Raw genomic sequence first — 22,008 nt, forward strand, 5'->3', positions numbered from 1 at the left:
ATTAAAAAAATTCACTGTCTCCTACTTGTATTTTCCCTATGTAGCTAACTACAGTTAAGTACAGCAAAAACAGTCCTGCTGCAGAACATGAAAAGTCAAATAATGATTACTGCTGGAGTAAATTTGGTTCAGTATTTGCATCTATTTGATGTCAGTGATGCTGTAATGCACAGTAATCAGAATTTTGGTCTAATCTTGGGAGAAAAAAAAAGAGAGAAACAAAAAGGGATTTTTCATTTTTTTTCTTTCAGTTTCTGCCTTCTCTGGATTCATAACAAGAAGATGTGCTCAATTACTCCAGTTTATTCACATAAGAAAATCGCTGTCTTAATGAGAGCAAAATTAGTAACAGAGCATCTCACTAACTTGGAAAAGACTCTTTTTTTCAACTTTCAAGTCTATATAATTTTTCTTCATGCAGGTTAAACTTTAAAATCACATCTATCTGAACCAAAGGAATATTTAAAATGCCCTATCTAATTTTTCTTATGATAAACAAGGTCTTATTTTTTCACTGCATTCTGACCACATTATAAAAAACCTCCTATCAGCAACTGTGACTGTATGAAATAACCATAATAAATATTAAAAGTTGGAAAAAAATGCAATAAGGAAAGGAAACTATTTGATATGAATCTGAATTTTCATTCACTGTTGCTTCTCTATTCAATACTGCTGCTAAATTTAGACAATACTGATTCCATCATTTAGAGTTTACAGCCTAAAAGAGGATAAACATCATAACTGTTTGATTTTTTGGTGTATTTATGAAGGTCTCTATCGGGAAACAGTGTATAAAGAAATTGTAACTACCCCCTATATTCTGTGTATTCATTAATATATTGCTTTCATGCGATACTGTCCTGCAGGAAATTTGGTTTTGAACAGACAGTGATACTTAAATCCCATTTCCCTCACCGTGCTCCTCAGGCTATGTGCTGTAACAGCTGTGTCAGATTAAACACCCACAGCTGGAGCCAACAACAGGAGCATCACCAATAGCCCTGCTGGGACAGAACGTGTTCTGGGGGCCAACAGGCCCTGCTCACGTCAGTAGGGCAGCAAACAGGGTTATGATTTGGCAGAACTGAGGGGAGGGGAGAGGAGAGAAATTAACTCAAATGGCAAAACCAGAGATTCAGTCCCTGCACCCCTTCCTGATGGCTGAGAGGACCCCAATAAAAGACTGCCATACATGCTAAAGCCAGGAGCTCATCAGCAGATAATATTTATTAAACACACATGAATTGTAAGACAGGATTTTTAATCACTTTACATGCAGTGCACTAGAAAGTGCCCATTTGTACCTGAGCTGCACAGCTTGACTCATGTTTTGCATAAAATATGGAATTTATTCCAACTCCACAAAGTTCTCATACAGCGTGACTGACATAACTTATGGTCTTCTCTTAAAGAGAAAAAATTCCTGTTAAAACACCTCCACAAAATAAACAATATATGCTTCTACCCCTAGCCCTGCTTCCTCCCTGCAGACACACTCAGCGTGTGGTTCCTGAGGAATTAGCTGTAGAACTCCCCTGCTGACAGCAAAATGCCAAATGCACGTCCTGCACATGTAATGTGCCTGACATTTCCACATCTCACCAGGTTCGTGTTTCTGACAAGTGCTTAAAAATATATGTCTTTTAAAAAAGTGTTTTTATTGCTACCTTCCTATCTCCACTTTACAATGTTTTAAAATGCTGTTTTACTCACGGAAACACCTCCGCATTTGTCTGTTGATTTGAGTAGAAGTAATTGGTTTTTCAGGGTCAAACACCTTTTTGGAATCAATGGTACATTTCCGTTGATGGATGCTATAAAAAGTGCAAATTTGATCTTCCTCAAACAAACAGAACTGTGAAAAACTGAGAAGACTCAACATGATTGACACATTTAACATGGGCAGCACTGAAAATATTTTAACACCCTACCTTCTTTAATGTTGTTATTCTTTGCAGTAGGAGACCTTGGGAAAATCAGCAAAACTTTCAAATGTTAAAGGTATTTCTTCCCTACTTCTATTTTTTCCCCAAGCCAGTATGAGTTCCCAGTTGGGAACTTTTAAAAACTAAAAGAGGATCTGGCACAGACACAGAACTGGTGCATCAGCTGCTGGAGTTGAGTCACCACAACAATTTCTCTTTAGAGCAGCAGACAGCATTCACAGAAGTGCAGCACTAACACCTGCTGAACAGATTTTGTGCACACCTTCCAGAAGTCTCTGGGCATTACACACAGTGGGCATTGTATTAATTTTTGTCAGAATTTTCTAAAGTGCTTCTGGAGAATAGGTCACTGCTCAGCTTCAAAATATGAATCATGCAAAGGGATTTTATCTAAGTCACCTGGAGAGACACTTGCTCTGTACCTGGCTTCATGTAAAATAATTCTAATATGCATACATACACCTACACACATTTACATATGTGGTTTATATTGTTTATAAGTTTGAAATAATTTCTCCTCATTAAATATATATTTTTCTCCCAAGAGTTATGATATTGTCAATGACAGTAACAGTCACTGATGCTGATGAAATTTTATGATTTTGCATCAAGTTTCATTAATTAATTTCTTTTAGACATTCAATTGAATAAATAAAGAATACTTGGAAACCTGCTGCACACAATAAAAGTGAAAAAGCCCAGAAAGGCAGAAGAATTTTCAACTCTGCTACAGAATACCTGCACAATTCAGTAAAGACATTTTTTCCTTGCTGAACTGTCAGTCTTGTACTTTTTAACTTTGCCTGTCCCTGATCATGATAAAAATAGATTTCAAGGAAAATTAGAGGGTTTTGAACCTCCTTGGTATCCAGTCAGAGAGGTCATCCCTGTTTCAAAGGAAGACAGACCTTGTTGGATGTAACACAGAACAGCAAGTTCTCTGTAAATTCCTGCTATCTGACCCAGCCACAACTACTCATTTTTCCTTCTAGCTCACAATAGACCCTGACAGAGTTATAAGGAGGATGGCAAACACTGTCATCAAAATATTTCTCGCTTGAACTGAAATCACAATATTTCAAAATATTTCTCATGAATCAATAGAAGACATGAAGTTTATAATTCCACTTAAGTGGAGGTGATCCAGCTCAATACCCTTGAAAGAAAAGCAAACATGAGAGAGGACAGAGTGACTTCAGACTGGCCTCAGGTTCAACACCAAGACAGGATCACATTGAAGACAAGCTCTTCAAGAGGTGAATTCCTTTTTTCCCCTCTCAGGATCCAATGTTTGGTACATCAATCCCTGTTTTGAAGTGCCCACCTTCCAGACTACCACTCTGACTCACCAGCTAGACTCAGCTTGTGATTGTTCTTGGCTACAGACACCAGGATTTAGACTTCATTGAGCATATTTTTTTATTCCTGCTTTCTTTCCTCAGAAATACCTTCTGGATTAACCTGTTCTAGAAGTTTACCAAAAGTTTTAATTTTTAACAAATTTTTCATACCTGACTGATTCCAGGTTCTCCATCACTTCTGGGACTGTGAATACCCTAACACTGAGAGGAGGTTAATAAAGTTTATTTATCTGATCTATCTTGTCAGTGTGTTTGTATGCTGGAGACAATGTAACCATGCATTCAACTCATTCTGAAGCTACCAAAATGATCAAATGCTCACCTCTTCACACATACTTAGGACATTCAAATACTATCATATGTGCATTGTATCCTCTATAATTACAGAAGACAAAAAGTGAAGTTATTTTAGAGACTTTTTCTGATAAATTTTGACTTCATTAGTCTCCTACTGCGCTTACTACATCCCCAAAACCATCTCACTGTTTTCTGTAAATAAATAAATACAATTGGTTTTATCATTCCTAATGGTCACAGTCTCAGGCCAGGTGGTAGATCCCACACTAGCACTACACTGGAGCACAGGTGTCAGTTTTGCCTTATTTTGCACAATCTAGTCCTGCTGCATGCACCATGATATTGCAGCACTTTGCATTATAATATTACATCATGTATCCCAGCTATAGGAAAGATTTTGCACATCACAGGACTCTCAGGAACCGAAAGAATTAATTTCTCTTCCCCCGTTCTCCTCTTTCCTTTTTACTATTAAAGCATATATTTCTTATAAGACTTAAATATAACTGATTTATTTTTAATTTTTAAGTTATATCTTTGATTCCTTTAAATTATTATCTCAATTTGAGCAATATCTTCCCTTGCAATTACATTACTGTAAATATTACACTTTATTGCTAACTGCATATTAAACTGCTTCGTTTGGTTACCAAGTTCTCAAAGCCTAAAAAAATTTCTTAAACTCTTATCTAGCTAACAGATTGAATCGTGATTGTGGAACAGATTGAAATCTCCATAATGGGAGATCATATTAAAATTCCTCTGTAAGTCTGCTACTGCTTAAATGAACTCTTTAAGATGCAGGGGAATACAACTGTGGGGGAGAGGGAGAGAAAGAAGTGAACTGGAGAGTTCAGCAAGAGAAAGGAACTCAGCACATCAGATACCCAGGCTTGTTGACAAGGGAGCTAAAAACACAGAGAAGGAAAAGCTGAGACTAATGGATTTGTTTTAAGCAGAGGATGATAAAGAGCACCTGTCTGCTTGACTCAGGGATCAGTGTGGAGAACACAAGCCTACCTGGCTGAGAAATTCTGGCCAAGATGAGACACAGGAAACCTGTCCTGCTGTGCCCCTACATGCATCTAACAGCACTCACAGACCTGCTGAAAGGGAGACAAACCAACACAGGAACTTCTCTTATATTTTCATTTTATTACTTCTTTTCCCTGTTTTACTTACTAACGTCAGGATGACTAAGTCACACTGAGTTAATTCCAGTGGAAATTCAGATGGTAACATGAAAATAATTTGTTTTGTGCTCCATGTTAAAGATGCCACTTAAAGACTGCTCTAGGACTCACACTCCCTACACAGGATGTGAACACTGCAGTGACATGCCTTGAGTCAGGCACAGAAACAGGATTTCAGGAGACATTTCCATACACAGGTTACCAACATCCGTCCCCAAGTTACTGTAACTAAAAACAGAGCAAGGGAAAACAGCCACAGTTCACCAAGTAAAGCTGAGGAAGTCAGCTCCAAGAACCAGGACCAAGGATTACACAAAGGCTTTGATAACCAACACGTTTGAAAAAGGAAAATAAAAGCACATTCATGAGAGGAGCAAAAGAAACATTACACTCAATGCTGAGGATTTCTTCTGGACAGTCTGTGAGACAGCCTTGACTGTGGAACCAGGAGTGCCCAAACTGCACAGATTGACAGCACCAAACAAACTGAAACAGCTTTCTAACAGTGAAAACCAACCAACCAAAACTTCATTGTGCCTCTAACACACAATCCTTTTTCCTTTTTTTCCACACAGAGTGAGGCTATTGTACTCTGTCTTTGTCCAGGCTCCACCAGTGTGATAATGTGATGTTGCTCTAATTTAACCTCATTATTCTTTTGTCTTTCCCAAAGAAAAATGCCACTTCTCTTCTTCCCTTTGAGGCTTATCTCAAACAAATGTCTTTGCTCTTAATGAGACCAATCCATATGTTTGCTCCTGCATATTGTGTTCAGTTAATGGGAAGATTTTTCTAACACCATAAAAACTCTTCTATTATTTGTCCCAGGCAGCTTTGTGTTCAGTAACTGCTGTAACTGTTACCTTTGACAAAATGTCCCACATCCAGTATGTTCTGCTGCTGAATAGTCATCCTTCCCTTGAACTCAAGGTTATTTATGTCCCTTCAGCATATTTCTATCTCCTTTCCTCAATTTACCTTGTCATCATTTACGTGTTTAAAAAACTAAATGTACAGTGAAGGCACTGATCAGGCAGCCTGCAGCAAAACACTACACATCAATTGATGCAATAAAACCATAATATAGGTTATCAAGAATTAAAAAGTTTTAAATATTTGCTTTTCTGATTGCCAATAAATCAAAGATAGTCATTAGGAGTAATCTCATTGTTTACTTCTGCTGTTGTCTAGCTAGTAATCAATGAACAAGAATGTAATTATGTATGCTAACTACTCAGGATTTTTTTTTCAGCAAAAATCAGAAATATGTATAAAAACAACATAAAGGCAACTAAATTATTGTGAGTTTTATAAGCGTACACACACATGATAAAAAATACAAAATTCACTGAAGTTATTTGCTGATCTTCTAATGTGTAATAGCTTAATGACTTCCTTCATTTAAATGTAGACTCCTGCAGCTCCAACAAGGTGCTCTGGCAGCCAGACAGGACCCTGATATCATCAGGTCTCTGATACAGCCCTGTTTCCATGCCATGCCACCTTGCACAGGAGCTGCAGAACTGCGTGGCACAGAACAGCAGCCCTGCACTCCCCACGGCAGAACAAGATTAATCCTGGGAAATATCTGGTGTTATCAGGCACCCCGTGTGGATGCTGATGTTTGTTGCTGCTTTGCTCACAAAGGAATGCAGAGGAGCCCTAGTGGTTTACATAATATTCCTGATTTCCTTTTTAAATGGATCTCCTGGCTCTGTAGGCAAAATACAAGACAGAACACAGGAGCTCACAGGATTGGTTCAACCCCTTTGCATACAGGATGCATAACAGCTGTTTTGCTTTAGATTATGGTGAACATGGGCCTAACAATTTAAATTCAGCTTTATCTTCTAAGCTTAAAAGCAGTGATAAATGTCTTATGGGCACTGTAAATTCAGTTTTCTCTCAAGTCTTTTCCCCATCAGACAAATCTGAATTCTCCCAAACACTCTGGCCCACTGCAGTCTAACCGCTGCTGCATTTATTTTGAGCAAGTTTTCAATTTCTCATGGTAACCTGCAACTGTGACAGGATTTACTAAAACAACTTCCTTTTGTCAATGGAATGAAACATGGAAAGAATACATGCTTCTTCACAAAGGGCTTAACACAATTATTAAAACATCACCTCTTACCAAATTCCCTTGTTTCAGGCAGGTTTCTGGAACTTATGCAATCACATTTTATTTTCCCAAGAAATAAGACCTCAGTCTAGAAGCTGGAGCATTCTTACCACAGTTTGAAAACATACATCAAACAACAATTAACCCTCTCACAGCCTCCCTGCATGGGGCTGCAGTAGCCATCCAGTAAGCATAGCTACTCATTTCAATGGAAAGAAATTGCTATGAATAACAATGAAACCATAAAATATGTCCTGAAGAGCCACACCAAATCCTGAAAGCTAGGAAAACCTTCCCAGTGCAAGGGAAAGGAACATTGGCAAAACATTTTGGCTAGATTTCCCACAGACCTACTTATCAGTAACACATCCCAAAAGTACACGTGGCCATCCATGTTGGATGGGACACCAACAGAACTCAGACCAGCTTGTTATTGTCAGAGAAATAGCAAGAAATTAACAATCTTTGCCACAATCCTCTTACATCAGGTACGTCAAGTAACATCTCTGGCACAGAACATGAAGAGAATGAAGGAAACAGCGTGTTAGTGCCTTGTGAAACGCAGCACAGCACCAAACTCTCCACTGCACATTCACATCAAACATTCCGAGGCTAACATGTTGCTCGGGTGCTGGCAGGCTGCCAGTCTGTACAGCAATTATCACTGCCGACCTTCCCTGGCACCTTGCACGTGTCCTGAAGATGTGCCACCACACAAACATCAGCTGCTTCTCCCCACTACAACGTGGGAGGGACAGGAACACTTCCAGCTTGTTAATCACTTACTTACAGAGGGATTTTAGTATTTTTAATCCTGTTTATGTATGGAACCGACATCACGTTCTGAGGCAGTGAATCTTTTGTTACAAATAGCAACAGCGCTGCCTTTAAAGCCTGTGCACCTGGGAAAAAGCAGCAGTTTTATCATCTGGCATCCTCATACAGTTTAATGCCTGACCAATACAGAAGTTGCAGTACTGCTGTCTCATGTGCAGCACAGCACTTGGTGATCAGATGAGATTTTCTGATGGTATTATGAAGATCAATGCTGGGAAATACTCTATGTTTGGGGTTTGTTTCAGAATGGTGGGTCTGTCCCTCTTTGCTACTCACACTGCTGGAATAACCTGCAGCACTTACAATGGACCAAGCAATGATCTGAGTTCTGAACAGATAAGTTCCAAAAATGGTGTCAAAAAACTCAGTAACAGAAGGGTCTATACTCAGGTCAAGATTATTAGGATTTCAGGAAGCAAATTAGAGGTCTCACACAAATTAATTATCTCCTTTCCATGTCACAGGGAGATTATTAATACAGACTTGTAGAACAATTAAGTTTGAAAGGGACCTCTTGAGGTCATCCAGTAGAATGCTCTGACCCCAAAAGCCAATCTTGAAGTTACATAAGGTTAACTCCTCACTCAGTTCATTCCTGAATACCACATTTTGCAACCTCAGATGTCTATTTCTGGTGCCTCAAATAGGAGCAGAAAGAAAGATGAGCTGAGAGCCCCCACCTTTGCTACTGATGACATAAGAGGTGTAAATTTTGCTGGCACAAGCACATGGGCTCCACATGCAGACTTCAGCAACAATCAGCATTCTACCCTATGCACGTTATGTTTCTATGTTCAGACAAATTATGCAATGCGCCTTTATGTGAATAATGGAGGTTATTTCTAGAACTTAGACATTTTTTATTTACCAAAATCCATCTGAAATAGCTGACAGCAAGGCACAATGTTCAAGTGACTCCAGCATCAGAGCTTCAGGCACTGGGATAAACGTTTCTCTCTGTCAGAGCTGGTGTGATCATAACTTACTTGTAAATCAGGAACACTGTTTCAAAGCTTGTTTACTGAGTGATGAAATCACATCTTCCTGGTAACCCCAAGCATGTCATTTATCTATTTATCTCCATCAGAAGAAAGCCTTTAATGAACATAAAGGAAGTGTCACCACTTATCACTAACAAGAAATCTGCCAGCAATCCTGACTCTCCCTATCTGTTTGTGACATGGAGGGGATGGAAGAGAAGTGTGAGCATATATTAATAGGAGCATATATAAAAGCAATAGTTGCCATTTTCACATCATAAAATATCTTTGAAAAGTGTGAGTTAGAAATAAGGATTTGCCTTCTCCATTTATTATGTTTTTAGCAACTCTTGCACATTAACTAATATTCTGTCTTCAATTTTCTATTGGTATCTAAATGCAAATCTTGCATCTTTTCAAAATGCACTATTACATTTACAAGGAATTGTAAATTCTAACATTGACATTTCTTTGAGGTCAGATTTTTTTTCCTTTAGAAAAGAAATGAAGCAATAGTAATTTGTCACATGACTTGACTGAAATATGTGCTGCTTACACCAACACAGAGCAGCAGGTGCACTGCGCCAGATTACTATTACTACTATTACTCCTATTACTACTTGCCAGGTAAAATTTATAATACATCAAGATGGAAATTAAAAGTAAGATTGAACAACCTCACCGAGCTATGGAACTCCAGGGTTACAGATGTTTAAGTAAAGACAAATTGGGAAGAATTATAATTAAAGTTCCAGTTCTACAAAACATATTAAACGGCCAAAAGCCTATTCAAGCAACGTCATAGGAATATTTTAAATAACAACATTCTAGAACAAAAAACTGATGAGGATATTTGAAAGCTCAAAGTGTAGTACGCAGTCAACAACATAACTGAGTGTATGAGCCCCTCAGTGCAACATAGAAAATTAAAAAAAAAATAACAATAACAAAACCCCAAAACCCACAAGAAATTCTGCCAAGAAAAAACCCATCCTGACCCAGCTACAGGAATAAAGCATCTTGGATTAACTTAAGATCTGGCAGGAAGTTAAGACTCACAAGGATCAATATTCTATGCTTCCAGGGTTCTGGAGCACCAAAAAACCAGTGTAGATAAAGCTACTTGAGGCAGCACTATCCAGGATGGGCCAATGCTGTCCTTAAAAGCAGCCAAGAGAATGATTTATGTGCTTTGCTTGTGCACTAAACTAAAAGAACCACATATATGATATTCCCAGGGGAAAAATCACAAAACACAACAAGGAAAAAACCCAAATGAAACAAAAACAAACCACCAAAAAATCCTAACACCTCCGTACTCTTTCCATCCATACACAAACTGGTTTCTTTCAACACAGTTCTGTTCACTTCTGATTAATTTTCAGCTCTGGAGTATTAATTGTTGAGTGCCTTAACTGGCTGATTGGAATCCAATACAAAGTGTATGCTGCGCTCCTTTTTAAAAACTTCAGTTTATTGAAGGAGGAATTACATTAAAGAGCTGCTGGAGTACATTTATCACTCAGTCTGTATCTTGTTTATGTTTATCACAGATTAGCTACACACTGTGGCTGGCCATGGTCACTCAGCAGAGCAAGACTGGCTCTGCAGAGCAGGTTCAGGCCCTTTGCCTGCCCTTCCGTGGGATCTGGGAACACTCAACATCTCACCCTACACCAGCCTTTGAGCAGGTGAGCCATGCTGAGCAATGAAAAGCACTGCAAAGGCAGCAGATTGCTGAGGTGGGCATAAACTATTCATAAGGGATATGCACATCTCATATTTAACAACACAAATTCACTAAAACCACAGCTTGGCTCTTCTTTAATGGAATTTGTTTTTCATGTCAGGGTGCTTGCAGCACACACTGATGCTGGTTTTCAGCTACCAAAGGAGTACCACAGAGTTTATTCCTATCCAGCCTTCAACAAAGCACCTGTTAAAGAGCCTGACTTATTTGAATCTTACATTTTCACAATATTCATCAAAGAAGTGAAAAGACATATCAGAAATGTTAAGAACTTGAAGAAAAAACATTGTTCTCAACTACCTTGCTCTCTTTAGGAAGCACACAGCATAATACACTTCAGTGCATTTCTGGACATGCAACCTTTTCCCATAATGGAAGAAAAACTTTGTGTTTGCATCCTTCAGTTATGAAAAAGCAACAGTTTAAACCCAATCTAATTTTACTGCCTCTTTAATTGCACCTTCTGGTGCCTCACGCCTGAGAAGTGATTTACGTTTCAGCTGATAGGTTCAAACACTGCTTCAACAAATTAATGACTGAGAATTACCCACTCACTGAACCAGAGCCAGGGTTTGCTGACACTCACAAACCTGTGCCTGGGAGACACTGCCTGCAGCAGCTGAGCTCTGCCACACAGCACCCAGCTTGGAGATGGCACTGGGGAGTCAAAAAATGCAAGGTGAAATAGAAAAAAATAACCTCGACTTTTGATAGCTGGAGCTTATCAAGATGCAAATGATGAAATCAGATTGTTTATTTATTTTTAGCCCACATCCCTCAATATGAAATTCAGCTTAATTACCTTAAGTCTCTGACAGTAATAATTGCCACATACAAGATATAGAGGAAAAGGAGACACGCAGTTACTATGGAGTAAAGAGAAAAGCTGACAGAGATCAGGTTCAAAAGTCTAAGTCTTTCTGGGAATCCAGAAAGTTACATTCTGCGTGCTTTTCTATTAGAAATTAAACATGAAGAGAACTCTTAGCATATATATCTGAAAAATAAAACTGAAGTTCTGTTACAAATTGCTCCACAACAAAAATAAGTGTTCCTCTGTGACTATTAAGTGGAACCACTTCAAGAGTTGTGCCTGTTTCTCTGCTCTAAGCACATAAGGCAAGGAGGGTTTCTCTGTGCACAGGCTCTCACAGCACAGCTCAACACCAGGTTCAGGTTAGAAAGAAGCAAGAACTAAAGAAGAATTAAAGCAGGTATTTCTATATTGAGAACAATGAAGGAAAAGGAATTTCTAAATGCTAATTTGATTGTCATGTAAAACAATGGTCATAAGCAGAAATCTAGACAGGGAACCAAATTTAGAACTTCATTTAAATTAATTAAAAGCTGAACAAGGAATTCAACTACATGCACATATTCAGAGTACAAAACCACGTTTTTCTCTATAAATTTGATGAGGAAAACAGAGCTAGGAAGATTGTATAACAGCAGCAGCTCTTTTTATATAACTTTTCTTGATTCATATGAAGCAGCTCAGGTACTTGGATTTTTAGTGATTTCAAATATTGTCCACACAGATCTCTAAGTATTTGTGTATTTGTGTACCCACGCCTAAGAGATATTTCTCTCCTTTCCCCTTACTTCATGTTTAACCTCAAGGCAATTTGATTTCTTCTATCACCATGGATTTGGAAGGACAGATCGAAACAGCACAGTAAAGGAAGGCAAATATAATTTACATTTTTTGTAACTGTTAACATCTGCAGTGCTTTTCACATTATTACTGCTTCATTACCTAAGCAGCAGCACTGTATTAACCACTCCGGGAAGTACACAGGCCTGACATGACATTGCCTCCTGACACTACACTGGGCCATCTCCGAGTCACCTGGAATGGAATGCCAATAATGCACATCACACAAGTGACTCAGAAAATGCAGAAATCAATACAAAACACATCAGCCCTATCTATTGTCTTTATCTAAATCTATCCTTATCCATCTTATTCCTAAATCTACCTGAAACGTGTTTATCTCAATTCTACCTCTGCAGAATTTGCATCTTAGAGCCTTTACTGGATGCAGCAGTACTGCACAACCAGGGCACTTATGGCCTTGATTTCCTGGTTTAGTCTCAATTTCCTCCTGCATTCAAGAGTCTGTTGATACAAAGCCTAACTTTAAGCTGCAAAAATGCTGATATCAGCCTGTAAGACATGGAGCTTACATGCTCTTTACAAAACTTATATCAGACAATGTTCAGAAACCAATCTGGAGTGAAGCCAGTTCTGACTCAGATCCAAAAGGGAAGAATTCAATCCTTACTGCCATGAGTGCAGTGCTGTTATTTTGATAAGGCTTTCTGTGACAATGAGGAGGGATGGTGACCAAACAAAGAGATGCCTTTTATTACTCTGAAAATGTCAATTCCAGAGACTAAAGCAGGCACTTGCTCAATCTCAGCTCGTGGCTGTTCAGCCTGTGCTGTGTAAGAAGCTGCCACGGAGGGTGCACAAGCTGTTTTTACTACTGAAAGAAGGATCAACAGATGTTCACCTAAATGGTGATCTCATCACAGGATACACAAAGTCAAATTCAGAACCCAGGCAGAGGAAACATCTCCAACTAATCCTAAGAATTACCAACCATCCTCAAGTGGAAAGAGAAGGGAGGGCAGTGGAAGAGTTTTGCCCTAAAAATGAATATTCTACAGTGGTCAAAGGCTGAAGATTTTGCAGGCTGGATAGATAAGAAATGAAGATCTCTGGTTTGTAATGAGAAACAAGGCACCCGATTCTTTTTTTCCTCATTCCAGATAATTTACTTTTCCAAAATGCACTCAATTTCCCACTTCCACCTGCTATTTAATCATATCAAAATCTCGCTTTACTTCAGAAAAGGATTATATCAGTAATTTTCAGTAAGTCCTTTCAGGGCCCTCCTGGCATTAACACCACATTCAATATTTCACTAATTGGGACCAGGTAGTTCAGGCCACGTGGGATTTGAGGCACAGTATTTCCCGATGCCAGACTTTAACTGAGAAAGCTTTCATTCTAAATAAAAAAGGAGTAAGTAAAATCAAGCATGGGCAGATACTGAGCAAAGCACTACAGAAAACTCTCTCTGAAGCACATTCATGCTGCTGAACCATCACTCAAAATCTAAACAACTATGCAGGATCAAATACTAACTCCTAATGATACTGTTTAAGGGCATAGATTTTGAAGAAGCATGAAAAACTTTTATCAGCTGTGTCTAAGTCTTAACAACTCTGAATGGAGGAGGAATGCTTTGGATTTGGTTGCAAATACTGAGCTCACTAAGAAAATGGATATCAAGACACGGCATATGTGAGTCAGCTTTTCACCTCTGCTTATTGTCCCAAACAGATTTCCATCTTCAGATCCAATCAGACCATCCACTACATTTCTGTCAAAATGCTTGGCCTTCCACTGACAACTTGTGAGTGCAGTTTTGCATGGTTAAAGTAAAATTCTTTAATAAGCAGAAGGGTTTGCAAGTAACATAGTCCAAAATCATGTGCAGTCAAAATTTCCTCATTGCATCTCCATATTTAAAATACCCTGTAATATATCATGTAATCTGTTAGAGGCTATAAAAGTTTTGCCACAGATGCAAACCCAGATTGGAGTAAAGCACCTTCACTTCCAGTCCCTAATCTAAACAAAAGAGTTTTTATAAAAGCAAGCTATGGATATTGATCAAAAGAACTCTGTTCTGACTTGCCACACTTTTACCTTCAACACTGGAATTGAAGTAAACTTAAACTATGGAAATATGGCACGAGCGTAAAAAAATATACATATAATTTATATTTTAAATCAGTCCTTGTTATCTCCCTCCTTATTCAAGTTTCACAGCATACATATGGGTATGAATAAGCAAGGGATTTTTCACCCTTACTTCATGAACAGCAGCTTGAAAAATGTTTCTGATTAACATAAATGATAATACACGTACATAAGGCTGTCTTTCAAAGAGGTTTGATAATTCATAAATGAAATGTTTACACAGATGAGGTCAAGCCAAAAGGTTTGTAATAGAAGTATTTAACGGATGTAAATCTGTTCATCACTGCTAAGGAACATGGGATGACTTCAAATATTCACTATTCAATGTACTTCAGCAAATTGCATGAATTCTCATTCCAATTTTTAATTACTATGCAGTCTGTAAAGACAAAAAATCAAGAGTCAGATTGCTCTTTTTTTTTCTTTTATCAGAACAATTAACATTAATGACATATTACTTCACAGCACTTCTGTGCATTCATTATTAAAATAATAAATTGAATGAGGTTTGAACAACAGTATAACAATACTTACAGGTACAGATGTTTACCCTTAAAATATTTCTATCAATATTTTCTTAGCCAGCGTTCATCAGGAGCTAAAACAAAGCTTAACAAAACAAAACAAACAAAAGCCCAAGCAATTCCTTTAGAAAAATATTTATAGCATGTTGGCCTTTTTTTCCCAGATGTAATTTTCTTCTTGGACTGTATAGAGCTTTACTTACATAACTTAGCTTTTGTGGTTTTATGAAGACATAAAATGAGGACAAAGATTTCATACTATTAAACAGACCCTGGTGGCCCAGGAAGGAAAGACAATGAATTTGTTTTCACTTGAAACTTTCAGACAGAGTCAGAATTCAGGTCCCTTGTAGTCCATCCTGGTTTTTCACCTACCAGAGAACAACATAACCAAATTTTAAATTTTTTTTTTCTGTCTTAGGGTTTCCATGGCTTTAATTTTTATCTCAATCTTAAAATTAAATATTAATAATTAAAATTAAATATCCACCTATCCACACGGAGATGCAGACATTTAGTTATTTGGATTTATTAAAATCTACTCACACTGATAACAGCATCGGGACGTACGATTTGGCAGGGTAAACACAGGTTTAACAGCCTAATTGCTCGGAATTTTGCGGATCATTATGCTAATGCCTCTGCAGCAAAGCGCTAAATCGGAATTCCCATCACAAAGAATTCTCCTTGCTGACTGAGGAGGGAAAACTGGGACATCCTGGGGTGATGGGAAGAGATTGCTATTCAGGGACACTCGAGAGGGATTTTCAAACCACAGGACCACTGAGCTCTGCCAAAGGGAAGAATGCAAAGCCTGACAGAAAACATCAGGAATTACAACTTTGTCTGCCCAAAGCAGGGACTCAGACAATGACACTTTGCTCTACCATGGTGCTTGGGAGGAAGATGGATTCAGGATACAGACACACTCTATACAAGCAAACAACTCTGCATGTTTATACAATTTTGTATTGTCCAAAATTCAACTGGACCTTGAGCTAACCTCATTATTTTCTTCTCCAGGTTCCACTGTACACTATGCTCCCTTATATATATTCTTTCACATAAACAAATCCAACCCTGATCCCCCCAGGATGCCCAAACCTGCTCTGACCCCACACTCCCAGACTCAAAGATGTGCTACAAAACCAGGCTTGCTCGGAGAACTACGAATATCATACTGGCAAGGTTTCTGCTTTGGTAAAATAAAGGCCAAATGAGACGTCTTCCATGATAAATGTGTTTTGAAAGAACAAATATAATTTAAATTTTTGATCCAACAGTAAACAAGGTCAAAAAAAAAAGCTATCAACACAGTTAGTTTAGTAGCTCCTTATGGCACTAATATTTTCTTCAGTTTTCTGAAAAAGTTTTGTTACTGTTTTCTCAGATCCTGTGTCCACATTTAATCACCAAAAATGCACCTCCACCACACAGCAGATGTGTCATTAACTATTTCTGAAAAAAGGTGAAATAAAATCACCCAGCATGAGAAGACTATGGAATAAGCCAACATTAGCAGATGGTGTTTATTTTGTCTCCGCTCGGGTTAAAAATTGTCACCTATTTCATCAGTATCTTTGAGGTAGAAACTTCATGCAAAAAGTGGAAAAGCTGCTTTTTATAAGCTGTCACAGAACTAACTCCTTAAAATAAAATATATTCTGTTTGTAGCTTCCAGTTTTTTGGACATGGTGCATTACACAGGAGATCGATTCCTGTAAACCTGAGGTGATCGAGTGTTTTGCCAGCAGCTCAGCCCTTCATCGCACAACCTCTTTTGTTTCTTAAGCAAATTTCAAATCCTTTACTTCCAACACTGGAGCTGCTCAAATTCTGTAACACAGCTCCTAGAAGAGGCACCTGGTACAACTGTCAGCTTGTTTGCTTCTAGGACTCTTCAGCAAGAGTTTTACTTCTCCCTCAGGACTCCCGATATTTTTGCTATTTTATTTTATCACACATTTTTGCCTCTGTGGTTTGCATTCTCTTGCTGACAGTTTCTTAACAGAACAGCTGCGTGAAGAGTAATTGCACAACCCAGATTTGGCTGTTTAAAGAAATCACTGCTAAAATCCCATCGTAAACCCAGGTCTTGCTTGTGTTGTTTTGAAAGAACACCTACTAGAATTTGAACCTAAAAACTCCCTGTTAGTGCACTGAAATAGGTTTGATTGACACAACCCTTTCCCCCTCATTGTCAGGTCTTCAAGTTCAGTCTGGCTTGCACACACTATACCAGGAGCTGACCCTTTTGCCTTTGTCACTTAATGAGGCCTTTCAGTGTCCTATTCACATCATACTCCAAGCAGCACACTTTCACATTTCTTTACATAAATATAAAAAAAAATTTATGCATATATATATATATGCATGTATATATATACATACACACATATATACTCTACATCGTACTTCTGGAATGCTTAAAAAACATTGATCATTTTGATAAATAAGTGGACTTTTGTTACATTATTTTACAGCTCTGAAAAGAAGCCAGGGCTGCTCTGGTTATTTTGTTTGTTGGATTTTGGTTTTAGTTCTGAATTCTTATTTTGACATAGATTTGAGATTTTGGGGGTGGTTGGGGTGGGTTGTTTGTTGCAGTTTTTAAAATCTACTAAAAATTCTTCTTCCAGAAAAGGAGTACTCAGAAATGGTCAGATTTAGGCATACTCCAAATACTAGTGAGGGGAGATATTTTTTCTGTAAGACAATTTTATTCTCTTTCCTTTTAGAGCCAGATCACACATCTGACAACAATCCTCCTGCCTGCATTTCTGAGCCCCTGACCATTCTAACACCCATGTTCAGCACTTCATCTCCTTTTCTGTGGTTGCACCAGTGGCATCTCTGACCTTGGCAAAGCAAAGGCAGAGCAGATCAAGAAACCCATCATTTTATTAGAGCACTGCAAAGCAATCCCTGCTCTAGGTGAGCACACATGAGAACTGGGTACCTTTGAAATGCAAAGTCTGAGGGCTCTTCTTATGGTGATACAAAGAGTTCTCTCCTGTTGACACAACACTGAAAGCTTTGCAACACTATTTGGATGCATTCTCAGCCAGCTGAGGCTTTAAACCAAGGTTAGTGCCATCTGTCTGGTTTTGGCAGCATCCAGATTGATGTAGAAAATCCTATGGCACTGTTTAAAAGCAGCAGGGATAAAGCTTGCTTTTGGTCAAGTCCCTGGAATTATTAACATCAAAGATTTGGCTGATATCACTAGGCAGCACATCTGGGTCAGCAAACTCAGTGCACCTTTCTCAGCACATTTAGAGCATTCTACAAACTACTTCACTACTCAGATCAGATTTAGCATGTCCAAGAAATTAGACTCATAAGACATAAAAGGTACTGCTTTCCTGTTGCTTGTCTCAGTTCAATTATTTTCTTAAATGCATGTTAAATCAAGCCCAAAGCAAGCATCAAGTATTTTTGAGTTGTGATATAGTTATTAGTACATTTGCACATTCTTCTTACTTTCTAGAGCCCTGAACAAACACAGTACCAAAAAATTGAAAGCAACATATCAATCAAATATGTTTGAATTAGGAAGAGTATCAGGTTGCATGGAAAAAGAAGCAAACCAAAGAGAAACAGTATTTTGTTTCTATAAAAGCCTCAAAGCTTCAAATGAGGAAAGACATTGTTCAGTTGGATGCAATTTTGTTAGGCAAAACCTTCCTGTTATCCTGGAAAATGCATTCAAGCATTATTCTTTGAGATTTAGTACAGCCTAAATAGCATAACCCACTCACTTCACCTGTCCCAGAATCCTCCTGCAACACCAAGAATCATGAATGCTTCAGAAATGCAGAAATATGTACAGGATCATTTCTGTTCTTTATTAATTTCATCTTTATTACCAACCATACACACACCACCAGTTTTTAGCACTGTACATCAGCACTATGGAAATTTAATTACTCCACCAAAAGCTCTGGCTCCCAGTCTTCTAAGCAGCATGGAAACACAACAAACAGTCCTTATCTACTGTTTGAAAATACACTGAACACTCATGGGCTGCATTGACTAGGAAATGGTCACAGAAAGGCTCAGTCCTTTCCAGAATTTGATTTAAGAAACCATTCCAGTATTTGTCCAGACACTGTTTGAGATTCAACAAAAAATGTCATTCACTAGTTTTTACCAAAAATCAAGCAATTATGGAAAGAAGTACATCAGAAAATGAGGGCAATGAGAAAACCTTGGTTTAGATCTCATTTGAATATTAAGTAGGCAGAGTATTAATCCTGGTTAGGGCCCTCATCTTGCAAGGCATTTACTTAAGTGCTTAAAAAAGAGCCCAAACAGCAAGGCACCTTTCATGTATGTACTAGGTCAGAGGGGCAGTGGAAGAAAAGAATGAAATAACAAAACCCATCTTTCATCTCTTCAGGCAATCAAACACAAGGTAAAGCTTGCCAAGTCAAGGAAAAAAGGCTTTATCAAAACCAGCTGACACTGTAGTTAGTATAAGTGTACATATCCAATTAATGAAACTAATTCTTGAATTCAAGAAATATCAAGAGGAAGATGTCACCGAATCATTCTCTTTGTACTAAAATTCCTTGAGATGTTTTTTGATTTATATTACTACAGTCTGGCAACTTTTCCTTTTTCTAAAAAAGTTCATTGCAGGTTTTTTTTTTCCCCAGCATCCTCTTCCTCCCAAAGGAGTTTTGCTCTCAGGGAAGCCAAAGTGTGAGTGTGTGTGGGGAACAGCGGTACTTCAAAAACCTCTGTCTAGCAATGCACAATTCCTACAAACCCACAAAAACCTACACAACTCCCTGATTCGCACACTCCTAAGATACAAAACTTCAGGGGCACATCAAGTATGGCTGTCTGAATCTCATAGAACAAAATAATTCAAATCAAGACTGAAGATGCACAGTCATCATTAAATCTTTCACTCGAGTCTGATTGAAGAATCTCTGCAGAAACTTGTGTCCCATGCAGACCTTTACCAATGGAATGCAACATAAGCAACTGCCTTGGTGAAAATTCAGGTGCAGGTACTATTTTGGTTTAAAATTATGCCTGTGACTACCCAGAGCTGGCATCTCTTCCATGTCTTAGCTCTCCTCCTCTCATGGGATGAGCCCCACACCACAAAGAACAATGAGCTAACGGAAAACAGCTCCTGCACCACCCAGCCCAGTCTCCCACTGAAAAACCCCTCAATTAGTTCAATCCAACCAGGAAGGTCATATTCAACAATGAGACAGAAATGAGTAGTAGAGATCAGGTTTGTTCAACAGAATATAAATACCCAGGAAGAAAAAAAAAAACAACCAACCAACCAAAATCCCACAACACATAATAAGCAGAACATACACAGAACAAGATTAAGCACTGCACAACACACAAGTTCTAAACTAGGTTCTAAGTTTAAAAGGAATACAGTTTAAGCAAAATAAAAACCTTACGTATTAGAGAGTTCTTTGTCTCAGCCAGCTGCTGCCAGCTTGTCTGTCTGTCTTTCAATTTCTCAGAAAGGTGTGTGTGAAAATCTAAATGAAATAAAACAAATAACATTTTAGAGATGGCTCTTCTCCTTCTTTTCTTCCATTCCATTCATCTTTGGTACAACACAGCCAATAGAATGTTTCACCTCCTCCCACACAAAGCATTCCTCAATAGTCAGTAAAATACATTACTCTTCATTTTCTAGAGATTAAGAATTCTTTTATCTTGTTATCAATGACATAAAAAGGCAGATTGAGTAGCAGTAGTTTGGTGCAACCCTGCTTTGCAGGCAGTCCATATACCCACTGTCAGCATCATTAACCACAAAAAGGTCTGAGTGCATAAAAATCTCTCTACAATCTCTCTGTGGGTAGAACTTTACCCAAAGGCCAGCAGAGTTTCCATCCAGGCTGTACAGGAGGCACTGAAGTTCACACTGACTTATTTTCAGTGTAGTATCCATTACTCCTATAGTCAAATACATATCATTGCATCCTTTTAAAAGACAATTTTTGTTCCCTAAAAACAGACTCCTAAGATAAATTTGGAAAATGGACACTTAGAGCTGTAATAATAATTTCTTTCAAGTTTATTGCAGCATCGTTATTACTTTTACATTGACTCTCAACATAATCAAGCTCATTCTGCTGCATCTCAACTAGACAGGAACCACTGAAACTCTAATGTTGCAAGGAGATTGTTTTTTCTTTTCTGTCTTATAAAAACTCTCTATCTTTAAGAAAACAGATTTTAATACATACATACAAAAAAAAACCCCTTTACTTTTGAATTCACTCTCTCTTAGACTAAAAAGAACTAAAATAATCCTGGATTTTGAAAACATGACAATCAGGGAGTCCTCTTACATTTGAAAAGCTCAAAATCAATTGAGAAGTATTATTGAATTTCATAATATCATTAGGAAAATTTCCAGATGTAGTAAACAGGAAATATAAAACCTATTTTATTTATTTACATGATTTTCCTTGCAAAAAACAGCAAAACAAGAAGACCAATAATTAATGTATGGTCACTCTAATCCTTGTTTTTCACTGTCCGTAAGTTTTCACTGGAAAACAATTTTACTTGGTGTATCTCATGTTCAAATCCTTCATAATATTAATAAGATAATAATTTAACCTTTCACCCAACACCTAAACAAATCAACAGTGAAAATGTGTTCTGTAAACACAGCAATTTGTTATATACAAAGAAAAAAAGGCAACACATTGACACAAGTAAAAAAGAGCTGACCAAAACAATAGAAAACAAACCACTTTGCACACTAAACAACAAATTAGCTATTTGTTAGGAGCAAAAATGCTTTGCTTCAAGTGCAATAATGGGAAAGAATGACAGATCCTGAATCTTACATCTCTGGCTTTGGGGGGAAAGGAATTTCAAGGAACAAGACACAAATAAAAACCAGGCAGAATTTACTGAACTGACTCAATGTCTTCCTGCCACACATGAAGTTCAATTTTGCTAAGGTACAACCTAAGACATTTTTGGGTACTTTGGCTCACATCTGATTAGTTCAGCTTTACTTTTATGGTACAGACTTCTGATTTAAAAACAAGAAAGGAAAAAAAGAAAAAAGATTTTCAGGAACACTTATCAAGAAAGAATTCAAAGAACAACATTAAGTCAGGCAAAGAAACGTGAAGGGCAGAGCACTGAGCACTGTGGATATCAATGTAAAAAAACTCGTAAATAAAAAAATATTGCAAATTTCTTTTTTTGGT

The 22,008-nt window shown here is 37.9% G+C and overlaps 1 protein-coding gene across 11 annotated transcripts in view; it reads right to left on the reverse strand.

Annotated features, from left to right (window-relative positions):
* Window positions 1-22,008, reverse strand: part of TENM2 (teneurin transmembrane protein 2) — a 334,262-nt gene that overhangs the window by 268,704 nt on the left and 43,550 nt on the right. For 10 of the 11 annotated variants that reach the window (XM_030957244.1, XM_030957243.1, XM_030957241.1 and 7 more), the window contains exon 2: window positions 20,224-20,307. The exons of the other annotated variant lie outside the window; for it this stretch is intronic. In XM_030957244.1, coding sequence (XP_030813104.1) covers window positions 20,224-20,307 — 84 coding nt within the window. The remainder of the gene's footprint in view (window positions 1-20,223; window positions 20,308-22,008) is intronic. 11 annotated transcript variants of the gene reach the window in all.

Source organism: Camarhynchus parvulus, chromosome 13, assembly GCF_901933205.1.
Source record: "Camarhynchus parvulus chromosome 13, STF_HiC, whole genome shotgun sequence".
NCBI lineage: Eukaryota > Metazoa > Chordata > Aves > Passeriformes > Thraupidae > Camarhynchus > Camarhynchus parvulus.